This window comes from Aspergillus niger (assembly GCF_000002855.4).
Source record: "Aspergillus niger supercontig An02".
In the NCBI taxonomy this organism is placed as follows: domain Eukaryota; kingdom Fungi; phylum Ascomycota; class Eurotiomycetes; order Eurotiales; family Aspergillaceae; genus Aspergillus; species Aspergillus niger.
Genome location: NT_166519.1, coordinates 3311900 through 3336905, shown reverse-complemented (window position 1 = coordinate 3336905; position 25006 = coordinate 3311900). Strand labels below are relative to the sequence as shown.

The 25006-nt window shown below is 51.7% G+C and overlaps 10 protein-coding genes across 10 annotated transcripts; 6 read left to right on the top strand and 4 right to left on the bottom strand.

Annotated features, from left to right (window-relative positions):
* Window positions 1-645: 645 nt before the first annotated feature.
* An02g13800 (uncharacterized protein) lies at window positions 646-1934 on the top strand (the record flags this gene model as incomplete). Its single annotated transcript, XM_001400474.3, has 5 exons — window positions 646-775; window positions 828-1158; window positions 1213-1269; window positions 1322-1483; window positions 1580-1934. 5 exons carry the CDS (start codon window positions 646-648, stop codon window positions 1932-1934), a joined length of 1035 nt encoding a protein of 344 aa, XP_001400511.3.
* A 2808-nt stretch (window positions 1935-4742) lies between these two features.
* Window positions 4743-6457, top strand: An02g13790 (uncharacterized protein; the record flags this gene model as incomplete). Its single annotated transcript, XM_059746772.1, has 4 exons — window positions 4743-5275; window positions 5335-5609; window positions 5730-5979; window positions 6112-6457. The coding sequence occupies 4 exons, from the start codon at window positions 4743-4745 to the stop codon at window positions 6455-6457; spliced, it is 1404 nt and encodes a 467-aa protein (XP_059600141.1).
* An 821-nt stretch (window positions 6458-7278) lies between these two features.
* An02g13780 (uncharacterized protein) lies at window positions 7279-8300 on the bottom strand (the record flags this gene model as incomplete). Its single annotated transcript, XM_059746771.1, has 4 exons — window positions 7279-7394; window positions 7583-7709; window positions 7806-7953; window positions 8218-8300. The coding sequence occupies 4 exons, from the start codon at window positions 8298-8300 to the stop codon at window positions 7279-7281; spliced, it is 474 nt and encodes a 157-aa protein (XP_059600140.1).
* A 4247-nt stretch (window positions 8301-12547) lies between these two features.
* An02g13770 (uncharacterized protein) lies at window positions 12548-14562 on the top strand (the record flags this gene model as incomplete). Its single annotated transcript, XM_059746770.1, has 3 exons — window positions 12548-12631; window positions 12707-12821; window positions 13004-14562. 3 exons carry the CDS (start codon window positions 12548-12550, stop codon window positions 14560-14562), a joined length of 1758 nt encoding a protein of 585 aa, XP_059600139.1.
* Window positions 14563-15155: 593 nt separating this feature from the next.
* Window positions 15156-16617, bottom strand: An02g13760 (hypothetical protein; the record flags this gene model as incomplete). Its single annotated transcript, XM_059746769.1, has 7 exons — window positions 15156-15215; window positions 15408-15518; window positions 15608-15851; window positions 15940-16024; window positions 16152-16177; window positions 16276-16323; window positions 16442-16617. 7 exons carry the CDS (start codon window positions 16615-16617, stop codon window positions 15156-15158), a joined length of 750 nt encoding a protein of 249 aa, XP_059600138.1.
* Window positions 16618-17204: 587 nt separating this feature from the next.
* Window positions 17205-19686, top strand: An02g13750 (uncharacterized protein; the record flags this gene model as incomplete). Its single annotated transcript, XM_001400469.3, has 8 exons — window positions 17205-17398; window positions 17466-17758; window positions 17831-18273; window positions 18326-18909; window positions 18963-19165; window positions 19217-19360; window positions 19414-19549; window positions 19608-19686. 8 exons carry the CDS (start codon window positions 17205-17207, stop codon window positions 19684-19686), a joined length of 2076 nt encoding a protein of 691 aa, XP_001400506.1.
* Window positions 19687-20211: 525 nt separating this feature from the next.
* An02g13740 (uncharacterized protein) lies at window positions 20212-22048 on the bottom strand (the record flags this gene model as incomplete). The annotated part of the gene is made up of 3 exons (XM_001400468.3): window positions 20212-20306; window positions 20360-21657; window positions 21705-22048. The coding sequence occupies 3 exons, from the start codon at window positions 22046-22048 to the stop codon at window positions 20212-20214; spliced, it is 1737 nt and encodes a 578-aa protein (XP_001400505.1).
* Window positions 22049-22109: 61 nt separating this feature from the next.
* An02g13730 (hypothetical protein) lies at window positions 22110-22992 on the top strand (the record flags this gene model as incomplete). The annotated part of the gene is made up of 4 exons (XM_059746767.1): window positions 22110-22312; window positions 22566-22675; window positions 22745-22809; window positions 22900-22992. 4 exons carry the CDS (start codon window positions 22110-22112, stop codon window positions 22990-22992), a joined length of 471 nt encoding a protein of 156 aa, XP_059600137.1.
* Window positions 22993-23087: 95 nt separating this feature from the next.
* On the bottom strand, window positions 23088-23592 carry An02g13720 (hypothetical protein; the record flags this gene model as incomplete). The annotated part of the gene is made up of 2 exons (XM_059746766.1): window positions 23088-23319; window positions 23408-23592. 2 exons carry the CDS (start codon window positions 23590-23592, stop codon window positions 23088-23090), a joined length of 417 nt encoding a protein of 138 aa, XP_059600136.1.
* Window positions 23593-23949: 357 nt separating this feature from the next.
* An02g13710 (uncharacterized protein) lies at window positions 23950-24852 on the top strand (the record flags this gene model as incomplete). The annotated part of the gene is made up of 2 exons (XM_001400465.1): window positions 23950-24247; window positions 24323-24852. 2 exons carry the CDS (start codon window positions 23950-23952, stop codon window positions 24850-24852), a joined length of 828 nt encoding a protein of 275 aa, XP_001400502.1.
* Window positions 24853-25006: the final 154 nt, after the last annotated feature.

The following is a 25006-nucleotide window of genomic DNA, read 5'->3' as shown; positions in this document are numbered from 1 at the left end:
GGAATTCGGCATGGGATGAAGAGCGCATACTTGACTGGTTACAGGCAGCATCACGGGATCCGGCCATCGTCCGCGGAGCAGAGTGTGACCGGACGATCGCATTCATCCTTGGTCTCAAATAGGAGCCCATCAGATGCGCCACTTCAGATCATGCTTATCGTGCAACTACTCATTCGCGACCAATCTGGCTGCAGAATGCTCCGGACCCTGGGACTACCCCTGCAATGAAGATCGTGGGTGGGCGAGGAGACGGCCACATCTATCTCTGCAGCCGGTATTTGACACGGGGCTGAGGAAAAAGCAATGACTTGCCTTCTTCTGGCCCATCACCTGCCACAGTCTCTGGACTAGCCTTACCGGTGAGGGTTGAACAAAATGCCCAGCAAAGACCCTCGACATGGAAGTGTCAGAAGGTCAGATAGAAGTTGGCTTGCAGGCTGTACCACACCGTGGGGTAGGTTTCATACCTTCTACACCTGATATGCACTCTGCAATATAACCTCGTTAATACGCTGTTGGCTAGAATTTGGGAACTATCCTGCTGCGTGTTATCTGCACTTGCGCCTTCAATAGTGGAAACAGCTCTCTCCAGACCCGGTAACACCGGCCATTGATAGAGATATCAATGATAATCGACCAGTCAACATGTGGACCTTCCTAGTGCAGTTCTTCTCCACTGTGCTGCAGTTCCGCCTGTCAATGACCAAGCCCAGCGAGACAATAGTGGCCTATGATCTGACATCAACCGCTTTACCATGCTATGTAATGGAATATGGTAAGCATATACTGGGATATTCACCTACACCACTATTCTAATAAACATCCAGCACCGCTCGTCTGGCTATATAGCAAGGAAACATACATGCCTTCAGATATCGGGCAGCAGCTGGTACATACGACACCAATGGTAAATTATACTGCAATCAAAGGAGCACCATCACCGTTAACACTCAACAACCTCGCGGGGCTCAACAAATTGGGAAATACCAGCGTTTACTTGACCTCAATAGAGGGCATTGATGCTACTCCAGAGCCAGCATGGTTCCGTGGAGTGAAGCCAGATAGGAATGGAAAGACAAAAGGAGCTGTCTCATCGACAATCATCACCCGTGATCATGGAAATGGGACAGTGGATGCTTTCTACTTCTACTTCTATGCGTAAGTGATTAGTAGCACTGGAAGCTGGCTATAACCCATACTCAACATATGAAGGTACAATATGGGAAACACAGTATTGGGAATGCAGTTTGGAGACCACGTCGGTGACTGGTGCGCAACACCTCTAACTCTCTCTACATACGTTCCCAACTGATATCCTTAGGGAGCACAACATGATCCGCTTTGATAACGGAGTCCCGCAAGCACTCTGGTATAGCCAGCACGCCGGAGGTGAAGCCTTTACCTACGACGCAACTGAGAAGCAGGGCAAAAGGCCGATCGCATACTCCGCTAATGGATCTCATGCTGTATACGCAGTACCTGGGTATGTACGACCTGCTTCTAGAACATCGTAACATCGGCCTTCCCCAAAGATTATGTATTACTAAAACAACATATGATAACACTTGGGAATGCATAGCACCCACGACCACGCTATCCCGCATCTCAACCTCCCCTTCGGATTCGTCATGGACTACACAGACAAAGGCACACTATGGGATCCCATCGCAAATGCATACGCATATAGCTTCGACGCAGCCAGCCAGACATTCCAGCCCTACGACCGCAGATATCCAGTCAACTGGCTAGAGTACAATGGGCAGTGGGGAGACGACGCATTGCCGGGGGGACCGGAGCTCTTTGGACAAGCGAAATACAGTGCGGGCCCGAACGGGCCTAAATTCAAACACCTTGTCAGGTCGACTGTCTGTCCGGATAGTCCTTGCGTCGTGCTGCCTTTTCGTATTTGGGATGATGAGGATGGTGAGATGTAGGGAGGGTGGTAGTGTTTTCCTTTTTGTCTATACGATTTATTGATTGCTTACAGGGTAGAATGGCATAACCGTTGAGGACTGTTGAAGACGGGGGACCCAGAAATTGACGATCAGAGGAGAGCGAGAGAGAGGGGAGTGGATATATGTGGAGATCGGGATACAGGACGGAGTAAGACAGGGTATACACTACTGTATGGGATTGTGGATAGATTGTTGTGTGTGTGTATGTGTGTGTGTGTGTGTGTGTGTGTGTTTTCAAGTCAACCTCTGGGGGTACTGATCATCTGATGTTTCTATTACGACTGCATTTTGCTGCATTCAGTCCAGTTCCACATTCCCACTGCAAGGCAAGAGGGAGGAGTACTGACTACATAGAGCGCAAATTTGGGACTCAAGTCAACTAGTCTGTATTACAGAAGCTTATGGTAGAATGGTCTAGGAATGTTTCCCATCAGGTACTCTGCGCCTATGCTTACTTTCTACTTCTTGGGTTGGCTGTTCCTGATAGGGAGTGCTCCGATAGTACTCCGTAACTGGACTAATAACTCAGGGGCTGACCGGCACGAGCAGGCGGATGAGCACGGGAACATGGTAAATTTGGGGGTGTAAGCTGATTGCTGGGCTGCCAGTGATCATGAAATAACAGTATTATTATTACCCGACCACGTAAGGTTTTCCGACTATACTGGATTTGGGGGGTTGCCTCCCCGCACTAAGGAAGGGAAAAGAAAAGGGGGCGGTGTTGTGTGTGTGTGTGTGTGTGTGTGTGTGTGTGTGTGTTTTGCTGTCCAGAGCAATCGGGAAGAACCGAATGCCGAACTGTGCCTGTCGCCCCTGTTCAAAAGGATGCTACATAGTATGATTTCTGTGTAGGTGATTATCTGTTGTATTTTAAAGCAGTCGGACAAAGTCTGATCGGCATGCTGGGACAGGAGATATGATCGAAGAGTGACGACAGTAGGAATGAATGCATGCCATATGCAACCAGAATCTGGTGGTGGACTCAAGGGATGGGATGACAGTCGATAACACGGAGTACCCACGTGTGGATGGAGTTTTGATCACCGCCTGATCCAGCATGAGGATGTATCCAATCCGTGTCTGTCGGCTAGACACTACTGAACTGGTTCCGGTCTAACTTCTAGACCACCGAGTAGTTATCTAACTACCCCAATTCTAGCTGACTCTGTAAGTAAGTAGTTACTGCACGAGCGTTGAGATATGGGTGTTGGGGAAGATCATTCATTATTCAGGCAGTTGTGGCCCCCCTCCATTTGGACATCCTCCGTCGGTACAGTGGGTTGATCGGCCTTTTCTTTCCAGACTGCCCTTGGTATTTTCAGTAAAATGTTAGCATTCCAACCCAAGCAAAGCAGAGATATGATGCAGATTTCATTCCAAATAAGCTGACCTGGCCCCTTATGACCCCCCGGTTATACCAACGCAGCAAATGTCGTACTGCATTGGAGAGGCATGGACTGAAATCGCTAAACGGGCTGCCCCTCCAGTGTGCGAGCCAAACTTTCCAGCTAGCCGTCCGGCCCTAGACCGAGTCGGGAGTTAGAAGCAACCTAAGTAGCAACCTAATACATTCGGAGAGCGTGCTGAGTGGGGGAGAATGGGAAAGGTCGAGCTCCCCTGCTGGCTGCCGTTTTGCCCCTGAATTTCATCCAGCTCCAAAAAAGCTTCCCGAGCTGCTTCTCCGCCCAGTAGACGACGAGGTGCGGCGACAAAAGAAATTATAGAAGAAAGAAAAGGAATAAGGAAAAACAACTTTTGCCTCAAAAAGAAAAACACAAAAAAAAATAAATAACGAAACAACAAGAGGGTATCGGAGAACTCAGCAAGCTCTTGAGACTCCCAACAAAAGTGACAGGAAAGTGAGAGGTCAAGTCAATTGGACTTTTTGTTTGCGCAACGAGTCGGTTCGGTGACAGGAAAGCATTGCCTGTTCTCCGTTTTCACTGGTCGATCATCATCTGCCCTCCAGCGCCGTCATCCTTTTGTGCCGTTTCTTTCTGTTCTCACCCTCTTCATCCTTCTCTTCTTCTGATATTATTTGATCTTATCGCAATTGTATGCGCCGCCTTAGTCGGACGCTGTGAGCAGGCTTCTCCTCAACTCTCCCTGGTAGGATCGTGAGTCAAAAAGGACAGACAGTCTTAAACCGTTTGTTCTTTCCATCAAAGCCCCGCTGCTTCTCTACAGGCGACGTGGGTTAAGATCGACAATCGCTTGCTGGGCTTGTGCATGTCGATTCTGTGATAACTGAAGCTGTGTCGCTTTTAATTGCACCTTTGGTCACCGACACTCTAACTTTGGTCGAGTATTTATTCGCTTCCTCGATTGAGGATCTGATCATTCGTTGAGGCAGTTGTGCTACACTGGACAAAAAGGAGGAGGAACACGCGACTGGTTCCAGAATAAGCGTGTAAGTTTGGTACGTTGATCATACCTACCTTACACCCGAAAATAATATGATCTTTCGACAATCCCGCAGAACCGCACAACCATTAGCTCAGTATTGGAGACCGGTTCCAATTGTGTTTATGAGTTGGGACTGACTTCGTTTGTCTTTTGGGCTAGGGTGACTTAAAATCAATTGAACCCGTTCTGGGCCTTCCTATTCAAGATCGAACCCAAGAAGAACCCGGGTGCACTAAACTAACTGATCCTCTGGGACGAAAAGAGTGCGTCTATATCTGAGACACGATTCATTCCCTACGTCTCCACTTTTCTTTGGCAAATCCCCCCAATTTGTGTTACAGCCAGTGAGTGATAAGGGTAGGGCGCCCATAATAAAAACCAATGGCAACCGCTTCACCAACACCCCGGACCCCGGGTCGGACTCAGCCTTCCGCAGAAGTCCCTCCTGTCGTCACGGATACCAAAGACCAACGCCGTACATCTTCCTTGGGTTTTCTTCGTCGCTCCAAGTCTATTGAGATTTTAGGTGAAAGACGCTCGTCCGGAAGCAAGAACGGGAAGAAGATGCCGAAGGCTCAGACGGCGGAAGAAGAGGCTCGCCGCCAGCGCGAGTCAATGATGTATCAGCAACCCCCGCGTCTACCTGATCTCTCGCCGGCCCCAGTTCTTGAGACCTTTGGCGGCGATGAGCGCCGGGACACTGTTGCTGCACTTGCAAGCCAGCCCGACTCATCGCAGCAGCAAGCTGTGCCCCGCAGTACGATAAGCACGCCAGTTGCCCCAGAACCGAGCGACGCCAATGCACGAGCAGAAAGCATGACACACCGTGGACGCTATAGCTACGCAAGCAGTGCCGTCAGTACTGTCAACAATCCGCGCCGGCTGCGTCGGCGCAAGGACCCCACACCGTACAAGTAAGTCGCACTGTCTACAGTCAATTGCTGGCTGGGGTCAAGTTCTAATATGCTTCTAGTGTCCTTGTCGTTGGCGCGAGTAACTCGGGCAAGACCTCGTTTCTCAATTTCCTCAAAAAGTCCCTGGAATTGCCGCCCCACAAGCACCCCTCCCGCCTACCAGAGGAAATCGCATACCAGGCTCGCCAATCCCCCGCCAACGAGGGCTACGTTTCCCACTATCTGGAGACAGAGATCGACGGCGAACGAGTTGGTCTGACCCTGTGGGACTCCCAAGGCCTGGAGAAGAACATCGTTGACATCCAGCTACGAGGGGTGACTGGGTTCCTGGAAAGTAAGTTCGAGGAGACGCTAAGTGAGGAAATGAAGGTTGTTCGGTCACCTGGAGCTCGAGACACCCATATCCATTGCACCTTTCTGGTTCTGGATCCAGTCCGTTTGGACCAGAACATAGCGGCTGCAGAGCGGGCTGCACAGGGAACTCCAAGGGCAACCGATACACCTGTCATCGGTGTTCTCGACGAGCGTCTTGATGTTCAGGTCCTGCGCACCATAGTGGGCAAGACCACAGTTGTCCCGGTGATCAGCAAGGCCGATACGATCACCACAGCCCACATGGCATACCTCAGGAAGGCTGTCTGGGATAGCTTGAAGAAAGCCAATATTGATCCGCTGGAGATCCTTTCTTTGGATGACCAGGAAGAGTACACATCTTCTGAGAGCGATGATGAGGACGAAGAGGCGCAGGGTCAAGATACCGAACAGGATGCGGAGACCAGCGCTGCGAACGAGGAAGGTGCAGAGCCCCGGTCTCCCCGTTCGCCTTCGCAACGCAGCCAGAGCACGCGCAAGTCTTCCGGTTCCCAAGCCGTCGTTCAGCATATCCCTTTCACTATCTTGTCCCCTGATCCACATTCGCTCAGGGCTGGCGACGAGCCTGTTGGGCGCAAATTCGCCTGGGGGTTCGCTGACCCGTACAACGCCGAGCACTGTGATTTCCTCAAGCTGAAGGAGGCTGTATTCAACGAATGGCGCTCTGACCTCCGCGAAGCGAGCCGTGTGGTCTGGTATGAGAGGTGGAGAACCAGCCGCTTGAACCGTAATGTTGCCGTGGCCAGCGCTGCACCCCAGAAGAAACAATATGCGGGGAGAACTGGTCCAGATGTGCGCCGGTTCCGCTAACGACCTGCAGCCGGTCATCGTCCAATACCCCTTCAGCATAGCATATCTTGTTTCGCGAACCTTTTCTTATTTTTGTTCGTGTGGACTAATCTTCGACCCTTCTTGTCACTTGCTGCTCGCGGTCGCGACCCTGCACCGTCCTGGACCCGGAGGGATACTGTGTAGTTTTTGACTAATGACGTTAATGCCGACTTGTCTCATTGACTGCCCAAGCCCTCTAGCGGAGAATTGTTGGGAATTTTGGCCGAAAGTGCCAATAATATGGAAAGAAAAGATACCCCTTATCTGCCTTGAATGGGCCCCGGAACTCATGAGCGAAGCGTCTCAGCATGTTGTGTTTTACTTATTCCGAAGTCGCCTGACTTGGACAGTGTATTTTCTATTTCCCATTCGCCTCAGAGCATAGTTGAGGGAAACACCCGATTTCCTATGTATTTGCGCAATTGTACTGAATTGAGTGACCTTTTTACTTTTTCTTTTTTATGAATTCTCGCGAGACTATGCTTCTATTCCTACCTGCCTGTGATATCAAACTTGGTGTTTTAGTCACTCCACATCTGCACAAGCCCGATCTTGTGTGCCCAACGCAGCATCTGGCTGAGTTGGTCAAGTCACACTTCTCTTTTATGTTTTCTCTCCCGCGCTCTACTTTCTGACCGTTTCTAAAAACCTATTTTCCATGTTCATGTATTCTCCCATAACTTCTTCGGCCGTTTGCCACGATAAAGAGCCACTATCCAGCCTTTGATATCCTGCGGTGCCTGTCACTGGGCCACGCTTCGTGTCCCAGATCTTCTATTTTGGTCTATTAGCCAACAGTCTCAGCTGATGCTGTTGTAGACGTTGAACCGGCTCTTATTTGTCGACGGGGTCGCCGCTTGCCTTATGCACTGCTCAGCTTTATCTGTCTGAACCGTCCTGTCACTCGATCGTCGACCTATGAAGAAAAAGGATCATTGATTTCCAGCCCAGCCGGAGCTCAGAAGGCCAGTCCCGTAGTCAGGAAGCAGTAAGATTGATTGCCTGATTTTTCTGATTGTCAGTCATCCGAATGAATCGCCAGTAGTTTTAGAACCGGTGGACGGCGCCCGCCAGCTAATCCCACGCCATGTCAGGATGCTGCACCTTCGAACCCTTTCCTGCTTTTCTGCAGGCTTAAGACGGCGGGATCGGCCAGGCTGAGTACGGGACGACCAATGACGCCTCGTTGCGCGAGGGGTTCGTCCAGCTGCCGGCGGAGGGTATACGAGCGCTAGAGCGACGTAAAGAGGGGCGGTTTGACTCACGGTCTAGCCGGCAGGAATGTGGATTCTGGACCCCAAGCTTTCTCAGCCGTCATTCGTGAGACCAGTGGATATCTGTCGCACATTAATATCGTGTACAGTGGGCCGGCGTTGCGCTCGCAAGGCTGCAGGGTACTACTAACACTGTACAATACACAGGACAGTGTGCGGCTCCTTCCAGAGGCGTTGGTTGCCTCGAATGACGGTCTGCTCCTGCAAGAAATTGGGATGGAAAAGTAGCAACCTTTGGAGGAATAACGTGAATCACTGATGCTCAGCACCAATGATGAAGCTCCGTGCCCTTATCCTGCAGTCCCACTACACATAAAGTGGTTGCTTGAAACTCCGACTGGGCCAATTTCCCCAGCTGAACTCTACGCGATCCCGCCGATGATCAGTCGTCGCTGTGTCTCCCTCCCACCACCACCTGCTGCTCTTGGCCGCTTCCCCCGACAAGCAGTGCCACTCTCTCTTCACTTCTCTTCCTCTTCCTCTTCTTCTCTTCCTTCTGCCAGTTCTTTACTTCGTTCTTCCTTGCGCTCTTCTTCCCAGTCCCCCATTCAAGCTAACCGAGCTAACCTACGCTCTCAACGGTAACCTGAGAACTGTGTCCTCCGTGCAAAGCTAGATCCTAGTCTGCACCGTATCTTGGCTTCTCTTTTGTGGGCGATCGGCTGTCGCACTTGTCGCACTTCACCCACCCGTGTGGTTCATTCCCCAGCCTTGATCCATGTCGCTCCAAGTAGGCGACCCATGGTCGCGAGGCCGTTCCAAGTCACCAAGCGGCCGTATCCGCGAGCGTTCCAAATCTCGCGATTATCGCGATCCGTCCGTCGGAGATCCCCGCAGTTATTACACCTCTGATTTTGATGATGGAAAGCTCCGCGCTCGATCACGCAGCAGAGGTGTAAGCCCAGGCGGCGCCCATCGGATTAGCACGCGACATGGCGCTGCTGGTCCCGATTTCCAGTCCGATGGACGGGAAGCCTACCTGCGACCCGAACACGGCCGCGATCATTATTATCAATCCGATTCGGGGGAAAGCAAAGGGACAAGGCGCGACGCCGGGCCGCGGAATTCACGCCATCGCCTTTCTGTTCACTACGAAAGCGAGTCTTCGCTCGACTCGCTGAGTTCGGATGATGATGATGCGCTTGCATACGGCGATCTTCCCGGGAGTCGCGACAAAAAAACATACGGAATCTCAGGTATCAAGCGTTATATGCCCAAACTTGGTTCTGTACGTCGCAAGGATCCTGCCATGATGTCTGGGGCTCTTAACAGCGATGCAGCCCACGGCAGTAGGCCATCGCACTCTGGCAGCTCTTCGAAGGAGGAAGTCACAGGTAGTTACGCAAACCCCGAGCCTTCTCCCTACGGCGGCTATCCTGCATCATCCACGGCTCAGGCCAACTGGGCACCGGTCCCGGAGTGTGAGCGACCGGGCTTCGTGCCGCCAACTTCTCAAGCGCAAGGCCCATCCATGCCCGGGGCATTTCCGTATTCTGCAACCACTGAGCCCCCTGTACCTGCTACAACCGCAGCCGCCGGGGCCTCCTCGGTACGCTACGTGACTCCACAGGGGTTGCAGGAGACTTATTCGTCTTTTAATGGCCGTCCACTGTCGATGCCTGGGGGTAACGCCTACACTCATGTGGCTTCGGCACATCAGCGCACTGCTTCGAGTGATGCGACGGTCAAGACACCCTACGCTGCCCCGCCTCAGTACCAATACGCGCACATTGATCCCAATGTTAAATATGCTTCTAAGAGCACAGCAGATAGCGCAGCCAAGCCAGTCGCATACTCTGCAACGCCTCAATTTTCCACCAAAACCGGGGCTACTGCAGCAAATCAGCCACAGGCGACCGGAGTCAAATATTCTGCTAACCCTCAGTTCTCTAAGCCTACCACCAGCTCGGGCAGTGGAATGGAGTACGTCGAGATAGCGCCTCGTACCACCACACGACCCCACAGTCGCTCCGTCTCTTCTGTCAACAACCTCTCGGTCGAGGGCCCCGACCCCACCCGCAGGCCTGTCAGTCCAATGCTGGAACCGTACAAGGGCACGTACCAGAGTATATCACCCATGCCCTCGCCGATCATCATTGCCCCCAAATTGGACGGCGATATTTCCGATATGGATCCTCTTGAGTATGATTCAGATGAAGAAGTCAGGGTACATAGGCGGAAGAAATCCAAGGATGATCGGGATCGTACGAAATTGACCATCGAACGCCCCAAGAGGGAGAGCAGCCGAAAGAGGGAGAGTAGCCGCGTGCGGTACGAGCACCGTGCTTCTGGGGAACTAGAGAATGTGGTGGTGAGAACCCCCAGTAGCAGCCAGAAACGCGTGTCATTCTATGATGCGGGTCCGGATGCCGCAGTGCTTTACGATGCCCTGGAACGGGGTCGCCCCGACAAAAAGGCCCTGATCCGCGTGCTGCCGCGTTTGAGTGCAGACGAAATCATGGAACTCCGCGACGAGTACAAAAGACACAACAAGCTGCATGGGAAAGGAATCAACATTGCCAAGCTCATCCGCCTTAGGGTTGGAGTCGATGCGTTTGGCAAGGCGTGCCATGCCACCGCTCTTGGTCGCTGGGAATCGGAAGGCTTTTGGGCGAACTGCTATTATCAGTTGAGCAGCTCTAGGCGTGAACTCCTGATCGAATCTCTGTTTGGTCGCACCAACCGAGAGATCCGCGAGATCAAGAAGGGCTTCCAGGATTCACGATATAAAGACAGCCTGGAGAAGTGTATGAAGGCCGAGTTGAAAGGAGACAAGTTCCGCACGGCGGTGCTCCTTGTCTTGGAAGAGAGCCGGCAGAGCGAGCGTGATCCAATTGATATGCGTCTGGTGGATGAAGATGTGCACAACTTGTATGCCGCGCTAATGACGCCCCATGGAGGAGAGACGCCTATGATTTACATTATTGTGCGGCGGAGTGACTCGCACTTACGGGAGGTCCTACGAGCGTATGAAAAGAGATACGGCCACAATTTCGCCAAAGCCATGATTAGCAAATCCCGAAACCTGGTGGTAAGTCTCCGACGGAGTTATCATTCTCGAACGTTGTCGATGGACTAACTAGGACTACAGGGAGAGACTCTGGCACATATTCTCAACGGAGCCATCAACCGGCCGATGCGCGATGCTCAGCTCCTCCACCAAGCCCTTCGCGAGTCCCGCCCGGGGAAGGAGCGGTCAGAGCTCCTGATCTCGCGCCTGGTCCGGCTGCACTGGGAACCGCGACACCTGGAGCGCGTGAAGAGCGACTTCAAGCGGCGATACGGGCAGCGCCTGGAATCGGCCATCGAGGAAGAGGTGATGACCAGCAGCGGTGAGAGTGATTGGGGGGAGTTCTGCATCGAGTTGGCGCGCAGTTCCAAAGTTTTGGCTAGTCGGGATTACTAGGACTCTTTCTCTCTCTCTCTCTCTCTCTCTCTCTCTCTCTCCCTCCCTCTTTCTTTCTTTCTTCGAGTGAAAGAGTGAGCGAATGAGTGTATCTACGCCACTCGCTGTTCACGATTTACGATGGTCAGAGGAACAGTATGATGATGATGCTACTCTGACATGAGCGTTTCGACTGATGATAACGACCATGATAATCAAAATAATGATGACGACGCAAATGATAACGATGCGGTGAAAGTCTTATGTCTTTTCGGGAGATATTGGAGATAGATTGTTTACCATTAAGTATCAAGAAAACCACAATACCTACTCGTCTCGGATCGGGGGGTGAGGCGAGAGATGCGGCTGGACTGGAAAATTAGCGAATCCACCGTGGGGTTGGGGCCCAAACTGACGAGGGAGCCCCTAGACTAACCACAGGCTAGAGAGAGTAGCGCATCTCCGCCGTCCCTCAACAGGGTCAGAACTTGGTTAGCCCCCCTGATACATCAGGAGCTGACTCTGTGGATTTTAGGATAGTTAGCCAATGATATTCAGTGATTTGGAGATCCCCGAGTGTTCATCTAAATCTAAGACCATAACAAAGTATCGATTTACTATTTATGTATTCAATTGAGAGAGTTTTCCACCTGGATCGATCTGAGATCTTGTAAGGCGACGAGGGCCAAGCCAAGCAGCGGACCCGCCGCGACCGAGCGGAAAGAAGATGAGGATTGAAGAAAGACCCTGTCACACACCCTCTCCAGACCCTTAATAACTCGGAATATAGTCACTCCAACTCCCCTTTCTCTATCTTCCTAATCTACCTAGTTACAGAACATGGCCCGATAGCTGACTCCTTACAGGCAAGCAGGCCTACGTCAGCAGTTCCGCCATACTAATCCAGCCATGCTATTCTTGTCCAGTGTGCCGAGATTCAACCCAAGCCACCGGGGCTCTCTAGTGGTGGGTGCGGCATTGCAGGCAACATTGGCCGTCAGTCAGCTCTGCCCTATTGGATCGCTCGCCCCAAGTGTACGTGGGTGCGAACATGTTTAGCGCTCTCTCCTGGTTCCATCTTGGTTCCCTCTCCTGACTTATGGCAGAAGTGGTGGGTGTGTCTGGACGGTGTTTGGAGACCTGCGCCGATCTTCGGGCCCCAGTCGAACAACTAACTCGACTATCTATCTGGGTCCGCGGCTTGGATTTTGGACACTCCAACCCGTATAAGGCGCGTGTATCTGCAAATCAGCCTCTGATGATTTCCTGCGCCATGGCTGATCTACTTTTCCTTTTTCTCTCTCCTCACCTTCTTCCCCTTCCTCTTCCCTTCTCCGCCCCTGGCCTATTCCTCGTCCGCTCGTTGGGTTTTTGCTTTGCTGGGAGGGTTCATCACTCTCCGCCCGAACCATGATTTGGTGTCTGTTCGCCTTGCTCTTTTCGCAATTCGCTTTTGCGCAGCGCCACGATGAGGATCTTATGTCTTTTGTGACAGTGAGTTTCATCTTTTCTTTTTTGAACGGCTAAGTATGCCATGTGTTGTTCTCGTGCTCACGATGATCGCCTCAGCTCCCCGAAGTTCGGGCCCTGAAATGGGAAATCACTCACCACGACCGGGACCGCGCAGCACCGGGATACTGGTTTGTTGCTCCCTACGGCATGATCGATCCCGAATCCCCGACTCGTAAGTATCTGCAGTATCAAGTCGGACCCTATATCTATGACCAAGATGGCGTAAGACTCTACTACCCCTCTGGTTTTCGAATCAGTCGTCTTGTCAACATCACTGACTCAATCGTGGCGAGCAGGTTCTCATCTGGGCCGGATCCCCCATGTTCGATAACCGGAACACCTTCAACTTCAAAGCGGTACACAATATCGACGATAAACCTCACTTGTCCCTGATTGCGCAACGGTCCTTCGATGAAACTGTCCCGGGGAGCGGCCTTATCTTGAGTCAGCATTATGAGGTGGAGTCGGAGGTCTTCAAGCTTAACGATACTTGGGAATTCAATGTTCACGAGTTCAAAGTCATGGATGGAGGCAAAACAGCCCTGGCCTGTGTCTACCAGTCGAAAATGCTGGACATGGCTGATGTCGGCCGTCCGGGGGAACAGAAGCTTTTCCTGACGGGTGGATTTGCAGAGTTGGATTTGGCTACCGGTGCACCGCTGTTCGAATGGGACTCGTCCGATCACCTGGGCTTGCATGAGACCGACCGCTTTCACACCTGGGAGGAGCCTATGGGCCAATGGGGATTCGACTCGGTGCATATGAATGCAGTCGATAAGAATGAGGCTGGCGACTACATCATCTCGATGCGCTTCACCGATACCATCTATATGATCTCCGGCGTAGACGGCCGCGTGATGTGGCGACTGGGTGGCCCTGAAACCAACTTCATCCAGGACTTTGTCTTTTCCAAGCAGCACGATGTCAAATTCGTCTCGTCCAACGGGACGCACCATATCATTTCGTTCCTGAATAACGCCTCCGACGAAATTACCACCGACGAGACCGTATCGTCAGGCCTATTCGTCGAGCTGGACACGACCGCCAACCCGATGACCGCCCGATTGATCGCCCGCTACAACCGTCCCGACGGCCAGCTATCTCGACTCCGCGGCAACACCCAACTCCTCCCCAACGGCAACGTATTCGTTGGCTGGAGTCAATCAGGCTACCAGAGCGAATTCTCTCCAGAGGGAGACGTCTTGATGACCGCCCAGTTTGCATCGGACCGCTTCTCGACCTACCGCGCATACAAATACGAGTTCACTGGCCGGCCTCGTGCGCCGCCCGACCTTGTAGCGTCCGTATACGGCACGACCGAGGACGACCTGACCACGATCTTCCACGTCAGTTGGAACGGCGCCACTGATGTAGCCGCCTGGAACTTCTACGCCCAGGCATATGACGGCGGAGCCCCCGTGCTTATCGGCAATGTCAGCAAGACCGACTTCGAAACCATGTTCATTGCCCACGGCTTCCTCGACTGGGTATCTGCCGCGGCTGTCGACCACCAAGGCAACGTGATGGGTACCTCCGCCGTACATCGCACCCAGACGCCCGATAACTGGAAAACTGCTGGATTCGTCGGATCATCGAAGGCTCCTTCCCCGATTAACCCGTCGAGCATCTACAAGGAGGCCCAGGCGGGCGCGGACCACTCCTCTGCCTTGTTGTCGGACGGTGATACCAAGGACCTCCTTGCGGCGCTTTCCCAAGCGTATCAGGTCGTGCGTGGTCTTGGGAATCTGCTTATTTTCATTCTGGTTGTCTCGGCCTTCGCGGGAGTGCTTTTGGGCGCGTTTTGGGTCCTTCGGAGGAGGCGGATTCAGCGCTCGCAGCCGTACCGACATGTGCCTTCGGAAGAGAGTTTTCCTATGGAGGAGACGCCGTTGCGGAATAATGCTTCGGATTAGAGTTGACGGAATGAAAAGGAAAAGAGACTGTTCCATTTTGTGTATATTTTATTTAGTATAGTTGCGACGATTCTTGTATATAGATATGTACCTTTGCATGTGCGTCAGTATTCCCCTGGTTATTTGTCTGGTCTGGATATTATTTGGATTGAGATAGAGACATCATCCGTAGACAGTTCTACTGAGTGAGGAGAGAAATCCCACGCATGTCGATGAAATAAAGGTATGCTCTCCTAAGCAGTAATCCGGCCCGATATTCTTAGTCGCCAACGCAATGAGTGAGAGTAATGGCGCGATCCTCGGAGTTGCGGACTATTTGTTATCTAGCCAGTAGTATCTCCCTACTTCATGCTTTGTCTCCAGTCGACAATAGCATATGTATTGTATGCAGCAGTATAACTTAGTTGTCGAGACTAGTTTTGTAGTTTGAGACATTAGTTATTAGTAGTTGCATTAGTAGTAGAATGGTTCTGTTGATTATAGAATGATTGTCTATTCATTAGTTGCTGAAAAACTTTAAGGATGCTACTGCAGTAGATAGTTACTAGCAATCAGCTAGCTTGTCTTTGCTTTTATTCTTCATTTTCTTCGTGTCAGTCAACACGACATTGTTGGTGGGTCGGGTTGCATCCATGGTTCGGAGGATGTTGGTTCTGGGAATGAACAATCAAACAAGCAAACAATCAAGCCATTGTTCCTGGACTACCCGTGGATACTACCCCCGACCGCAACTATATTGTAGACCGATGTGGGAGCGATGTCTTGGTTATTATGCATTCCGAAGCTGTCTGCGCTTCGTGTATGCTACCACTGATGTCTGTGAGACACATGGTGCAGCATACTACTTGTGCTGTCTCGATGTTCTGCAAGAACACCAGATCATGCTGCTGGTTGTTGATCGATCGCTGCATTGACTCGCAGTCAAACCCCTGGTGGCAAAGATCAAGCACAGAAATCTGAAAATAGAACAGCACCAAAAGCAATGTGGGCTTATTGTTGCCTGGTACCTGCATTGGCGAGGTGACCGATCAATTTTCGGTGGAACGATCTGGGATCTTGAGCTGGGAATCTTACTGAGAGTAGAATAGCTGGTGAGGAGAAGCCCGGCCAGAACTCCGCGTCGGTCAGCCTGCCGCCATCCGATCCCCGGGGAGGTCAAGGCGTCCATCTCCAAATCTCTCTCCCTCATCTCCACATCTTCAGCGCCATGGTCGATGCTCAGTGGTCGAGTGCCATCACACTGCAGCCATGCGGTCCTCTTCCCGGCACCTCTTCCTCTGACTGGTGGACTTCATGGTTCCTGGACGCAGGGGAATGAGGGGGAACCCCCGAGGTATCTATTTTCTCACATGATGCTATCACAAATGTCGGTCACACTGACGGGCTCCAGTTATTCTGCTTGTCCACCCGCTGTAGGTTCGAGTCCACGCCGATGCTGGCCGTTTAGCTTTGCTTTCCTCCCCTTACTGAAAACTGTCGTGGGACTACGATCGATATGGGTTGTGACTTCGATGGGATATCCGGTCTGGCGGTGACTGATCGACTCCGGATGTTGACTTTCGATGGCCACGATACGATATATGACTTACCCTCCGGGTGCAGCAAATTCAGAGTTCTGCAGGAGGACACCGTAAGAACTCTTGTTCGGTGGGAGGATCGATTGGCACCGACGCCATCTTACCTCCTGCCGTTTTCAGACGGCCTCCTTTTCACATGGAGGATGCGTGTCTTCCAACAAAGTTGTTTGTCAGTGGTTTCACCCTCTTGCCGGCCGCATCCACTTCATGTCTCCGCTGCGATAACTTCGGTGAAATGCCTTGTCACCTGTTTCCTCGGTTAATCTATAGTTATTGCTAGTGTGGACTCATGATATTGTCACTCGGCCATATCCGCTTTCAGTAAGTAGTCATTTGCACCCGTGCCGCTTGCAAAGACCATGGGGCCTTGCTTAGCATTGTTTAGTCCAGTTGCGTTCCTTAAGGCCCCAGTCCATGGGCTCACCTGGATTCCACGACAGTATAGTTCTCGAGCTAGTGGCGTCCTGCTTTGACCCATTGATTCTCTTCTTGGCTGATTCATTTGCTTTTGGCCCGAGGCTGTCCTGCAAGCGTAGCGTTGTGTATGGGAAATGGCTCCGCGAGACCACATACCTTAATTAAACACTTCTTGGTAAGACTGGATCACACTCAGCCACGGCCCCCCCAATACCGTCCCCCTTTCTTCCATGAATAACATCTTTGCTTTTCTCGGACATATGGATGCAGACCGCATGGGTCCGGTCCACTCGGAGGCTGACAGGTCAGACGACGCTGGGAGGTAATTTCTTATCGCGCAGTTCCATGCCGTCTTCCAGAACTTGGTTATATTTTATTTTTGACTGGACTCTCCTGACGATCAGGTTGTTGCTTTTGATTCAAATATGCCCCCATTCCCTCCTTTCTTCCCGGAATGCTGAATCGATTGCCTACACCTTGAAGTGTGCCCGACATTCCAGTCCCCATTCCAGGTGCCACATATCTCCTTATATCTACAGAACCTTAAGTGTTTTGGCATTGCCTTTCCTGTGGGGAAATAAACACAAAAGGAGTACTGCTATAAAGGACTATGTTTGCCGATTGATTGTCTTGCAGTCAAAATTCATAATGTATCAATTTTTCATAAGTTTATTGGTGACGGTGCTGGCCTCTTCGGCCAGGGCTACCTCTGTCTTCTCGCCTGCCCGTCCTCCTGCGATACCGCTAGCCGTCAAATCGCCTTACCTGAGCACCTGGCTGTCTGCAGGCAGCGATGGAGGCAACGGTGGCTATCTTGCGGGAGAATGGCCGATTTTCTGGTCGTAAGTAGTCCCGCGTATGGTATTTGATCCGGAGCAAAACGGAGGCTGATTCTTGCTGTTGGATTAGTGGCCAGATTACTGGCTGGGCTGGAATGATTCGTGTTGATGGCAGTGCTTACACCTGGATGGGAATCCCTGGACCGGCGACTGTGAACCAAACTTCCTATGAGTACACCTCTACGAAAAGTATCTTCACCATGAATGTCGCCAACAAGGTGGAGATGAATATTACGTTCCTTTCGCCAATTACACCAAACGATTACAAACGCCAGTCGCTCGTTTTCTCCTATGTCGATGTGCAAGTTGAATCTCTCGATGGCCAGCCCCACGATGTGCAGCTGTATGCTGATATTTCGGCGGGTGAGTATTTGCCCTACTTGGCGGAGATGTCTCCGCGTGGCAATAGGGTGGTCATTGTCTGACTTCACATAGAATGGGTGTCGGGAGACCGGACCACGACTGCAACATGGGATTACGGTACCACCGATAATGGTGTCGCCTATCACAAAGTCAGTCGCCAAACCCAGCTCGCTTTCTCCGAGGTCAGTGACCAAGGAGAATGGGGAGACTGGTACTGGGCCACAGACAACAGTGAAAACCTGACCTACCAGTCTGGTATAGCCGATAATGTCCGTGCAGCATTTGCTGCGAACGGAACGCTAGGCGACTCACAGGATTCTGACTATCGTGCCATATCTACCGACTGGCCTATCTTTGCATTTGCTCATGACCTTGGATCTGTGGAATCCGCAGTCTCGGTTCTATACTCTATTGGTCTGGCACAAACCGACGCAATCCAGTACGAAGGAAGTAGCAGTGGATCCACCATTCTACCTTCGCTGTGGACCAGCTATTTCAGCACGGGGCCGGAAGCTGTAAGTTTCCACGAGATGAATAACTCTAGGGCTATACTAATGCCGCTTTCAGCTGGATTTCTTCCATAATGACTATGCTACATCCTCATCGCTCTCGTCGGATCTTGATTCTCAGATAGCCCAGGATTCCATTGCTGCAGCTGGCCAGGACTACCTGACAATCACTTCTCTCACGGTTCGTCAGGCTTTTGGTGCATGCCAGCTGTGCGGAACCCCGGACAACACCTACCTGTTCATGAAGGAAATCTCGTCCGATGGAAACGTGAACACGGTCGACGTTATCTTCCCAGCGCACCCCATCTTCTTGTACACGAACCCTGAGCTTCTTAACCTGCTGTTGAAGCCACTTTTCGAGATCCAGGAGTCTGGGAACTACCCCAACGCATACGCCATGCACGATGTAGGGAGCCACTATCCCAACGCTACTGGCCATCCTAAAGGCGATGATGAGGCGATGCCACTGGAAGAATGTGGCAACATGGTTATCATGGCCTTGGCATATGCGCAGAAGGCAAGCGACACGGATTACCTGTCCCAGCATTATACCTTGCTCAACCAGTGGACGGCGTACCTTGTGGAGGATGCAATCTACCCTGCCAACCAAATCTCGACAGATGACTTTGCAGGCAGCTTGGCGTATGTGCAGACCCCCGCCTCATGTGAGTCTTAGATGCTGACAACAGGCTTAGGAACCAGACCAACTTGGCCTTGAAGGGCATCATCGGTATCGAAGCCATGGCTGTGATTAGCAACGAGACTGATCACTCTGCTAATGGAGCCAACTACACTGCCATTGCTCATAATTACATCGACCGATGGCAAATTTTGGGCATCGCGCACAATGCCAACCCTCCTCATGCAACACTTGCTTATGGCTCCAACAACAGCCACGGTATGTTTTCCTTGAATCCATACCAAAAATTATATGCTAACAGTCTTGCAGGTCTCCTATACAACCTCTATGCTGATCGCGAGCTGGGCCTAAACTTGGTCCCACAGTCCGTATACGACATGCAGAGTACATTCTACCCCACTGTTCAACTAGAGTACGGAGTACCGCTCGACACTAGACACGAATACACAAAAGGTGAGCTTGACAAACCCACGGTGGTGATATACTCACTAATCTATTCTGCGCAGCCGATTGGGAAATGTTTACTGCGGCCATTGCATCAACCAGTACTCGAGACATGTTCATGCAGCTTCTATCAAAGTGGATCAACGACACACCCACAAACTACGCAATGACTGATCTCTACGATGCAGTTGGCGGGGGGTGAGTACTAACAGGAAAATAATACTTGACTTCAACTAGCTAACCTATCCATTCCCAGCTACCCAACCAACGTCTTCATCGACCGTCCCGTCGTGGGAGGTGCCTTTGCCTTGCTTCTGCTCAACCAAGGCAACTAATTCTCTCGTTCTATTTCGACTTATCCTTGCAACTTTTGCATAATATTCCCTGCTTGGTTCAGTGGAGCCGTTCCATTCTTCTTCAGCATTCGATGTGCAGGTCACTCGTTATACATTCATATTGAGCTCTCGATTGTTACTATTGTTGTATATTGCTAAAGCAGGGATATTGCCCCCGTCTTCTTACCACTTTCGTTTTGCTTTTATGGCTACTCCTGTTACAGGGAGAGGGGCTACAGTGCATTGGGCAACGTCGAGTACATAATTATCTTCATAGGCCGCTGCAAATATTATTTTATTTTCTTACCCTTTCTTACCCCTAGTATAAGGTAAAGAATTAGACTGTCAGATCGATAGACAAATACGTGGTTGCATTTGGCTATATACTGGAGCTATTCGTGGAAATATAGATCTGGTTCTCGTTGAACTCCAGGAAAGACATGAACTTTTGGCGCAGTAGACCACATGATTCATAACCATCATTCATCCTGAGCCACCCTAAAGAGTAGGAGAGTTCCTACAGACTCACAGCACGTCGTGAGCAAGTTCATCATCAGCAGCTGCCGACGCAGCAGAAATGACAGATGAATCGGTCCGTCCATCGAAAGAGCGAATAAGATCTAGAGATACAAGTTAGTCTGATAGGAGTATCCATAAAAGGAGAGATGCATACCGTAATACAGCATCATCGCCTCAAGATGAATATCAATATCGATCCTCTCATCAACAGTATGAATATTCAGCGCTTTACCCGCCCTCGACGGACTCCACCTGTAAATATTCCTCGACAAAGCCCAGTAGAATCTCGTATCCGTATTCCCGGTCATGATGTCGCCGCTCACGACGACCTTTCTGCCCTCGAGACTAGGGACAGATTCGAAGACCGAGCGAGTGACGCCCGAGAAACGGGCCCAGACGGCGTCGGTGTCGATGTCCGTTGGGCTGACCGGGGCGGGACTGAGGGCGCCGCTGAGGGTAGTAAGGGTGAGGTGGTTGTTGAGGGAGGGGTCAACGGTGTCGCTTTCCGGGAAGGCCGTGAGGGAGAGGTTATATTTCTTGACGATGGGAGAGATGATCTCCACAGCGCGGTTCTTGATATCGTCTGGGGTTTGGTGCAGAGCGATGCGGTAGTTGACGAGGGCGTTGATTTTCTCGGGGAGAGCGTTGGATTTGACGCCGCCGTTGATGATGTCCGCTGCTTGGGAGGTTTGGAGGATGAAGCGGAACTTGTCGCCGCGCGAGGAGGCCAGTTTCTCTGCTAGGGAGATGTAGTCGCTTGATTGGAGGGCGGAGGCGAGCCACGGTTCGACTTGCGAGGGGGAGTGGCGGACTTGGCATTCGAGCATCTTGCGGGTCGGGTGGTGAGTGTCTAGGACGGGGACGAAGAGGTCCTGGCGTTCTAGCTCATAGATGATCTCGGCGATGATGCCGATTCCCGTGTGTGGAGGGGGCACGGAGCTGTGGCCGCCTGGTACGGCCAGAGTGAGCACAACGTCGATGCTGCCCTTTTCGCCAACGCCGGGGAGAGCGTAGACGACGCCGTTGTTGTTGTCGTCTAGAACTTCGAGGCCCATGCCGCCTTCGTCGAGGATAAATTCGAAGCTGTCCGGTCCGTATTTCTTCTCAAGGAATTTGGCGATGGATCCGGCGCCGAGGAAGCCGTGGGATTCTTCGTCGAATCCGAAGGCCAGGACGACTGTGCGGGTTGGCTCCCACTTTTGGGAGAGTAGGTCTTCAACAACGGACATGAGACCGATCAGGACGTTCTTGCAGTCGCTGGCACCGCGGCCCCAGAGCCATTCGCCGTCGTAGTGGCCATCGAAGGGGGGATAGGTCCAGTCGGCAGGGTCGTTGATGGGCACGACGTCCTGGTGCGCGGTGAATAGCAGGGGCTTGAGCGAGTCATCTGTGCCATTGAGGGTGAAGACGAGACCAAATCGGTTGATGTGATCTACGCGGGCGTAGGAGTGGCTGGATTGCGTTAGATGGAGCCATGAAGACGGGGACTGGGGACGTACGTGAGGGGAAAGAGGGTCTGCAGGAGCTTCTGGAAGTCGAGGAATGGGGCGAACTTTTCGTCGTAGGGATCCTTCATGTAGTCGTCGATTGCGGTCGGAACTTGAACCGCCCTGGAGAGACGATTGACTTGGCGCGACTTGAACGAGGCATCTTCTACGAACTTGAGAGCTGGAAAGAAACCATCGTCAGGAACCTCAACCTTGGGTGCCAGCGGACAAAAGCCGTCGGTGTGCTCTCCGAAAGTGAGAGAATCGAGGATCTGCTGCGGGGAAGGGATGCTAAGGGCTGCAATTGAAGGGGCAAGCAGCCCTGCGACAAGGGGAAGCAATTGAAACCTGGTCATCTTCGATTCCGAGAGCACTTTCTGCAGAAGACAGGAACCCTGGGGGAATCGGAGGATAATAATGAGGAGAAGACAGGGCCGAGGCTACGTCAAAACATGGGGTTATCTTATCGCAGAGTTGCGCAATCATTGCCGTGATAGCCTTTCCCCTCTCCGTATCGCTCGGGTTGATAAGTTTGGCGGTCGGGAAGCGGATGGAACCGCTCAGCTTGGGGAAAGAATTGCCATAGCAGGAAGGTCGAGGCAGGCGAGATGGAAGAGGCAGTAAGCAATGTTGGGGGGGCTGATCGCATGCAGTAAAAGGTGCAGTGATGCATTAGATTTGGGTATATAGCGGATAACCTCACGGAGGCATTGGAATTGCGTTGCAATTGCAGTGGCATCTGCATTGACCAAAAAGACCGAAGTATTATTTTCCATCGTAATGTCAATCAACACACAGCATAGCATCGGCCGAGCTCCGTCCAGCAGCGACTAGATAGTTAGTAGTGATCCTGCTGGATGGTGACAAATCAAGGGATGCAATGTTAGTCATTAGTCTCACAAGGATTGCCAATAGCGACACCCCTTTCGTTCACTTGTTGCATATTATCGTCGGCCGGCAACCTTCGCAGTCAACATTGACTGGTGGGAGTTCCACAGCCCGGGACTTGCTTTCCTACCATTGTAGGGGCCGAATAAATTGTCAGACATGAGAATCGGCCGACACACAACACAACACAGCCTTAGCCATGAGGCTGTCTGCAACAAGTTCTGCAGACGTCAGTGCATCTCAGTGGCGCGATCAAGCTTGTGGATGATCGGCGCCTAACATAGCCGGTGATTTATGCGGAAGATTCGAACACTGACAGAAGCAAATTAGCGGAGTGGCTGACGCTAAAGCAGAGCGAGTGCAACTAAGTAAGAACTATAAGAATGTCGAGGCAGACAAGGAAAGAGTGTGAGGCCAAAAGGGGGAAGATGGAAGTATCAGGTGCCAGTCTCGTGATCGGCGCTAAACAAGGCGAAAAAGTACAATGCAGCTTCAGGATGGCTCCCTTTACTCTATTTTCTCCATTTCTCCATTCTGCCTGCCAAGTGCCAACTTTGCTATCCGACTTCGGTTCCATGGGTCAGGAACAAAACAAACAACAAGCGAGCATCCACATCTGAAGATTCTTAGAATACTATCTAGGTAGCCCCAGTCCGACCAAGACACAGCCTCGCCTAGCAAATCAGATTTTCGCAGACCATGAACGTCATCCTTTTCCTCCCCACAGGGGCTCCCAAACCTGACGACATCCACAGGGCCAAAAGAGTCTGACAATCGATAGTCGGCCGCGTGGTGGTCTCAGAAAGCAATAGTGCGACGATCGTTACATCACCGGGACAAACAACATCCCTCGCTCGGGTACCTGGCGAACGGTGTATCCGCATTGCGGAGGCTTGTAGCCACTCAAATGGGTCCTCCCAAGACCAACACGACAGCAACGATGATGAAACATCGCCCCCAAGACAGCAAGGGATCGGCCATAACGCGCGGGACGTGGAGCCGAGCGAACCATTTTGGAATCCGGAGAATCAGATGGGCGTTCGTTCACGCGATCTTCAGATCGGCATTCTACTGCGTTTCACACGCCGATTTTTGTGTCAAGTTCGGGTGTTCCAAAATCCCAAGGGGTTGGGTCGGGTGCCAACCATCCCTAACGATGGGATAATCGGATGGATCATATTTAGGTTATGCCTGCCAGTGAGTTCTGCTGATATCAGATGTTTCATCTCGTTCTTTTATTACTTTTCTCTCGTTTTTTCTTGCCGGTATATAACTACATACATACATACATACAAAATCCCACTCGTTCGCTCATTTGAAGAAAACCGAAAAGGAAAAATAACCTCAAAACTTCCATTCTTTCATCACAATGCCTAAAGCTAGTGCCACCAAGATCATTTCCCTTTCTATCTTCTCCCTTCTCACCACCGCTTCTGCCTACACAATCGTAGGCTGCTATAGCAGCCCCGGCCAGCTAACCTCAGCGGGCACCTTTCAATTCCAATCCGAAGGCTACTGCCAGCAAATTTGCACGAAGCAAAACAAGCCCATCTTCGCCCTCTACAACGGCGACGAATGCTACTGCGGCGATGCATTGCCCCCTTCAACAGCCAAGGTCTCTTCCACACAATGCGAGACCCCTTGCTCCGGATTTCCATCTGATCCTTGTACGTATACTCCCTTCATAAGACCCTCGTTAGTCAACCCAACAGGATCTTATACTAATGCATAAATCACTATAGGTGGCGGCACCAATGCATGGCTAATCAACAACTCCACCACCATCTCGCAGCCCACAACCGACAACAACATCGTCACAGAACTGAAACGTGAATCCACAGACAATGTCGAGAATGGCATCGTGATTGCCCCGGAGTCCGATGACTCCGACTCATCCTCAGGCAACTCCAACTCTCCTGAGACCATGACAGTCAATCCTACCATGGTGGAGACCGGCATCCCTATCGCCCCCAGCTCCGGTGCAGACGGAGGCGCAGCTAAATCTACCATCCCGAGTGTAATTCTTACGGCGCCGTCCATGACGGGCGTCACTGTTCCGGCTACTGGTGCTGCTGCGGCGTCGTCTATGGTTGTTGTGGCGTCGTCTGCTTCGGCGTCTGCCACGGCTGCTGCATCCGGAGCGGCGAGCAGTGGTTCGGCCGCCGCGAGCCCATCAACTAGTGCGGGTGCCGCTGCTGCTGTCGCTGGTGCTCCTGCTGGTGGGATGATCGGGGGTGTGGTTATGGCGGCAATTGTTGCGCTCGGACTGTAGATATGTCTTTCTACATCCTACATTCTAAGCGGATGGAGTGGATGGATGGATGGACTGATTGATTTAAGCGGGGATGAGTCATCATGTATAAATAGCTACGGATGTACGGTATGGGTACAGGGCTAGGCATTGAAGGTACTTACCTATAATAGGC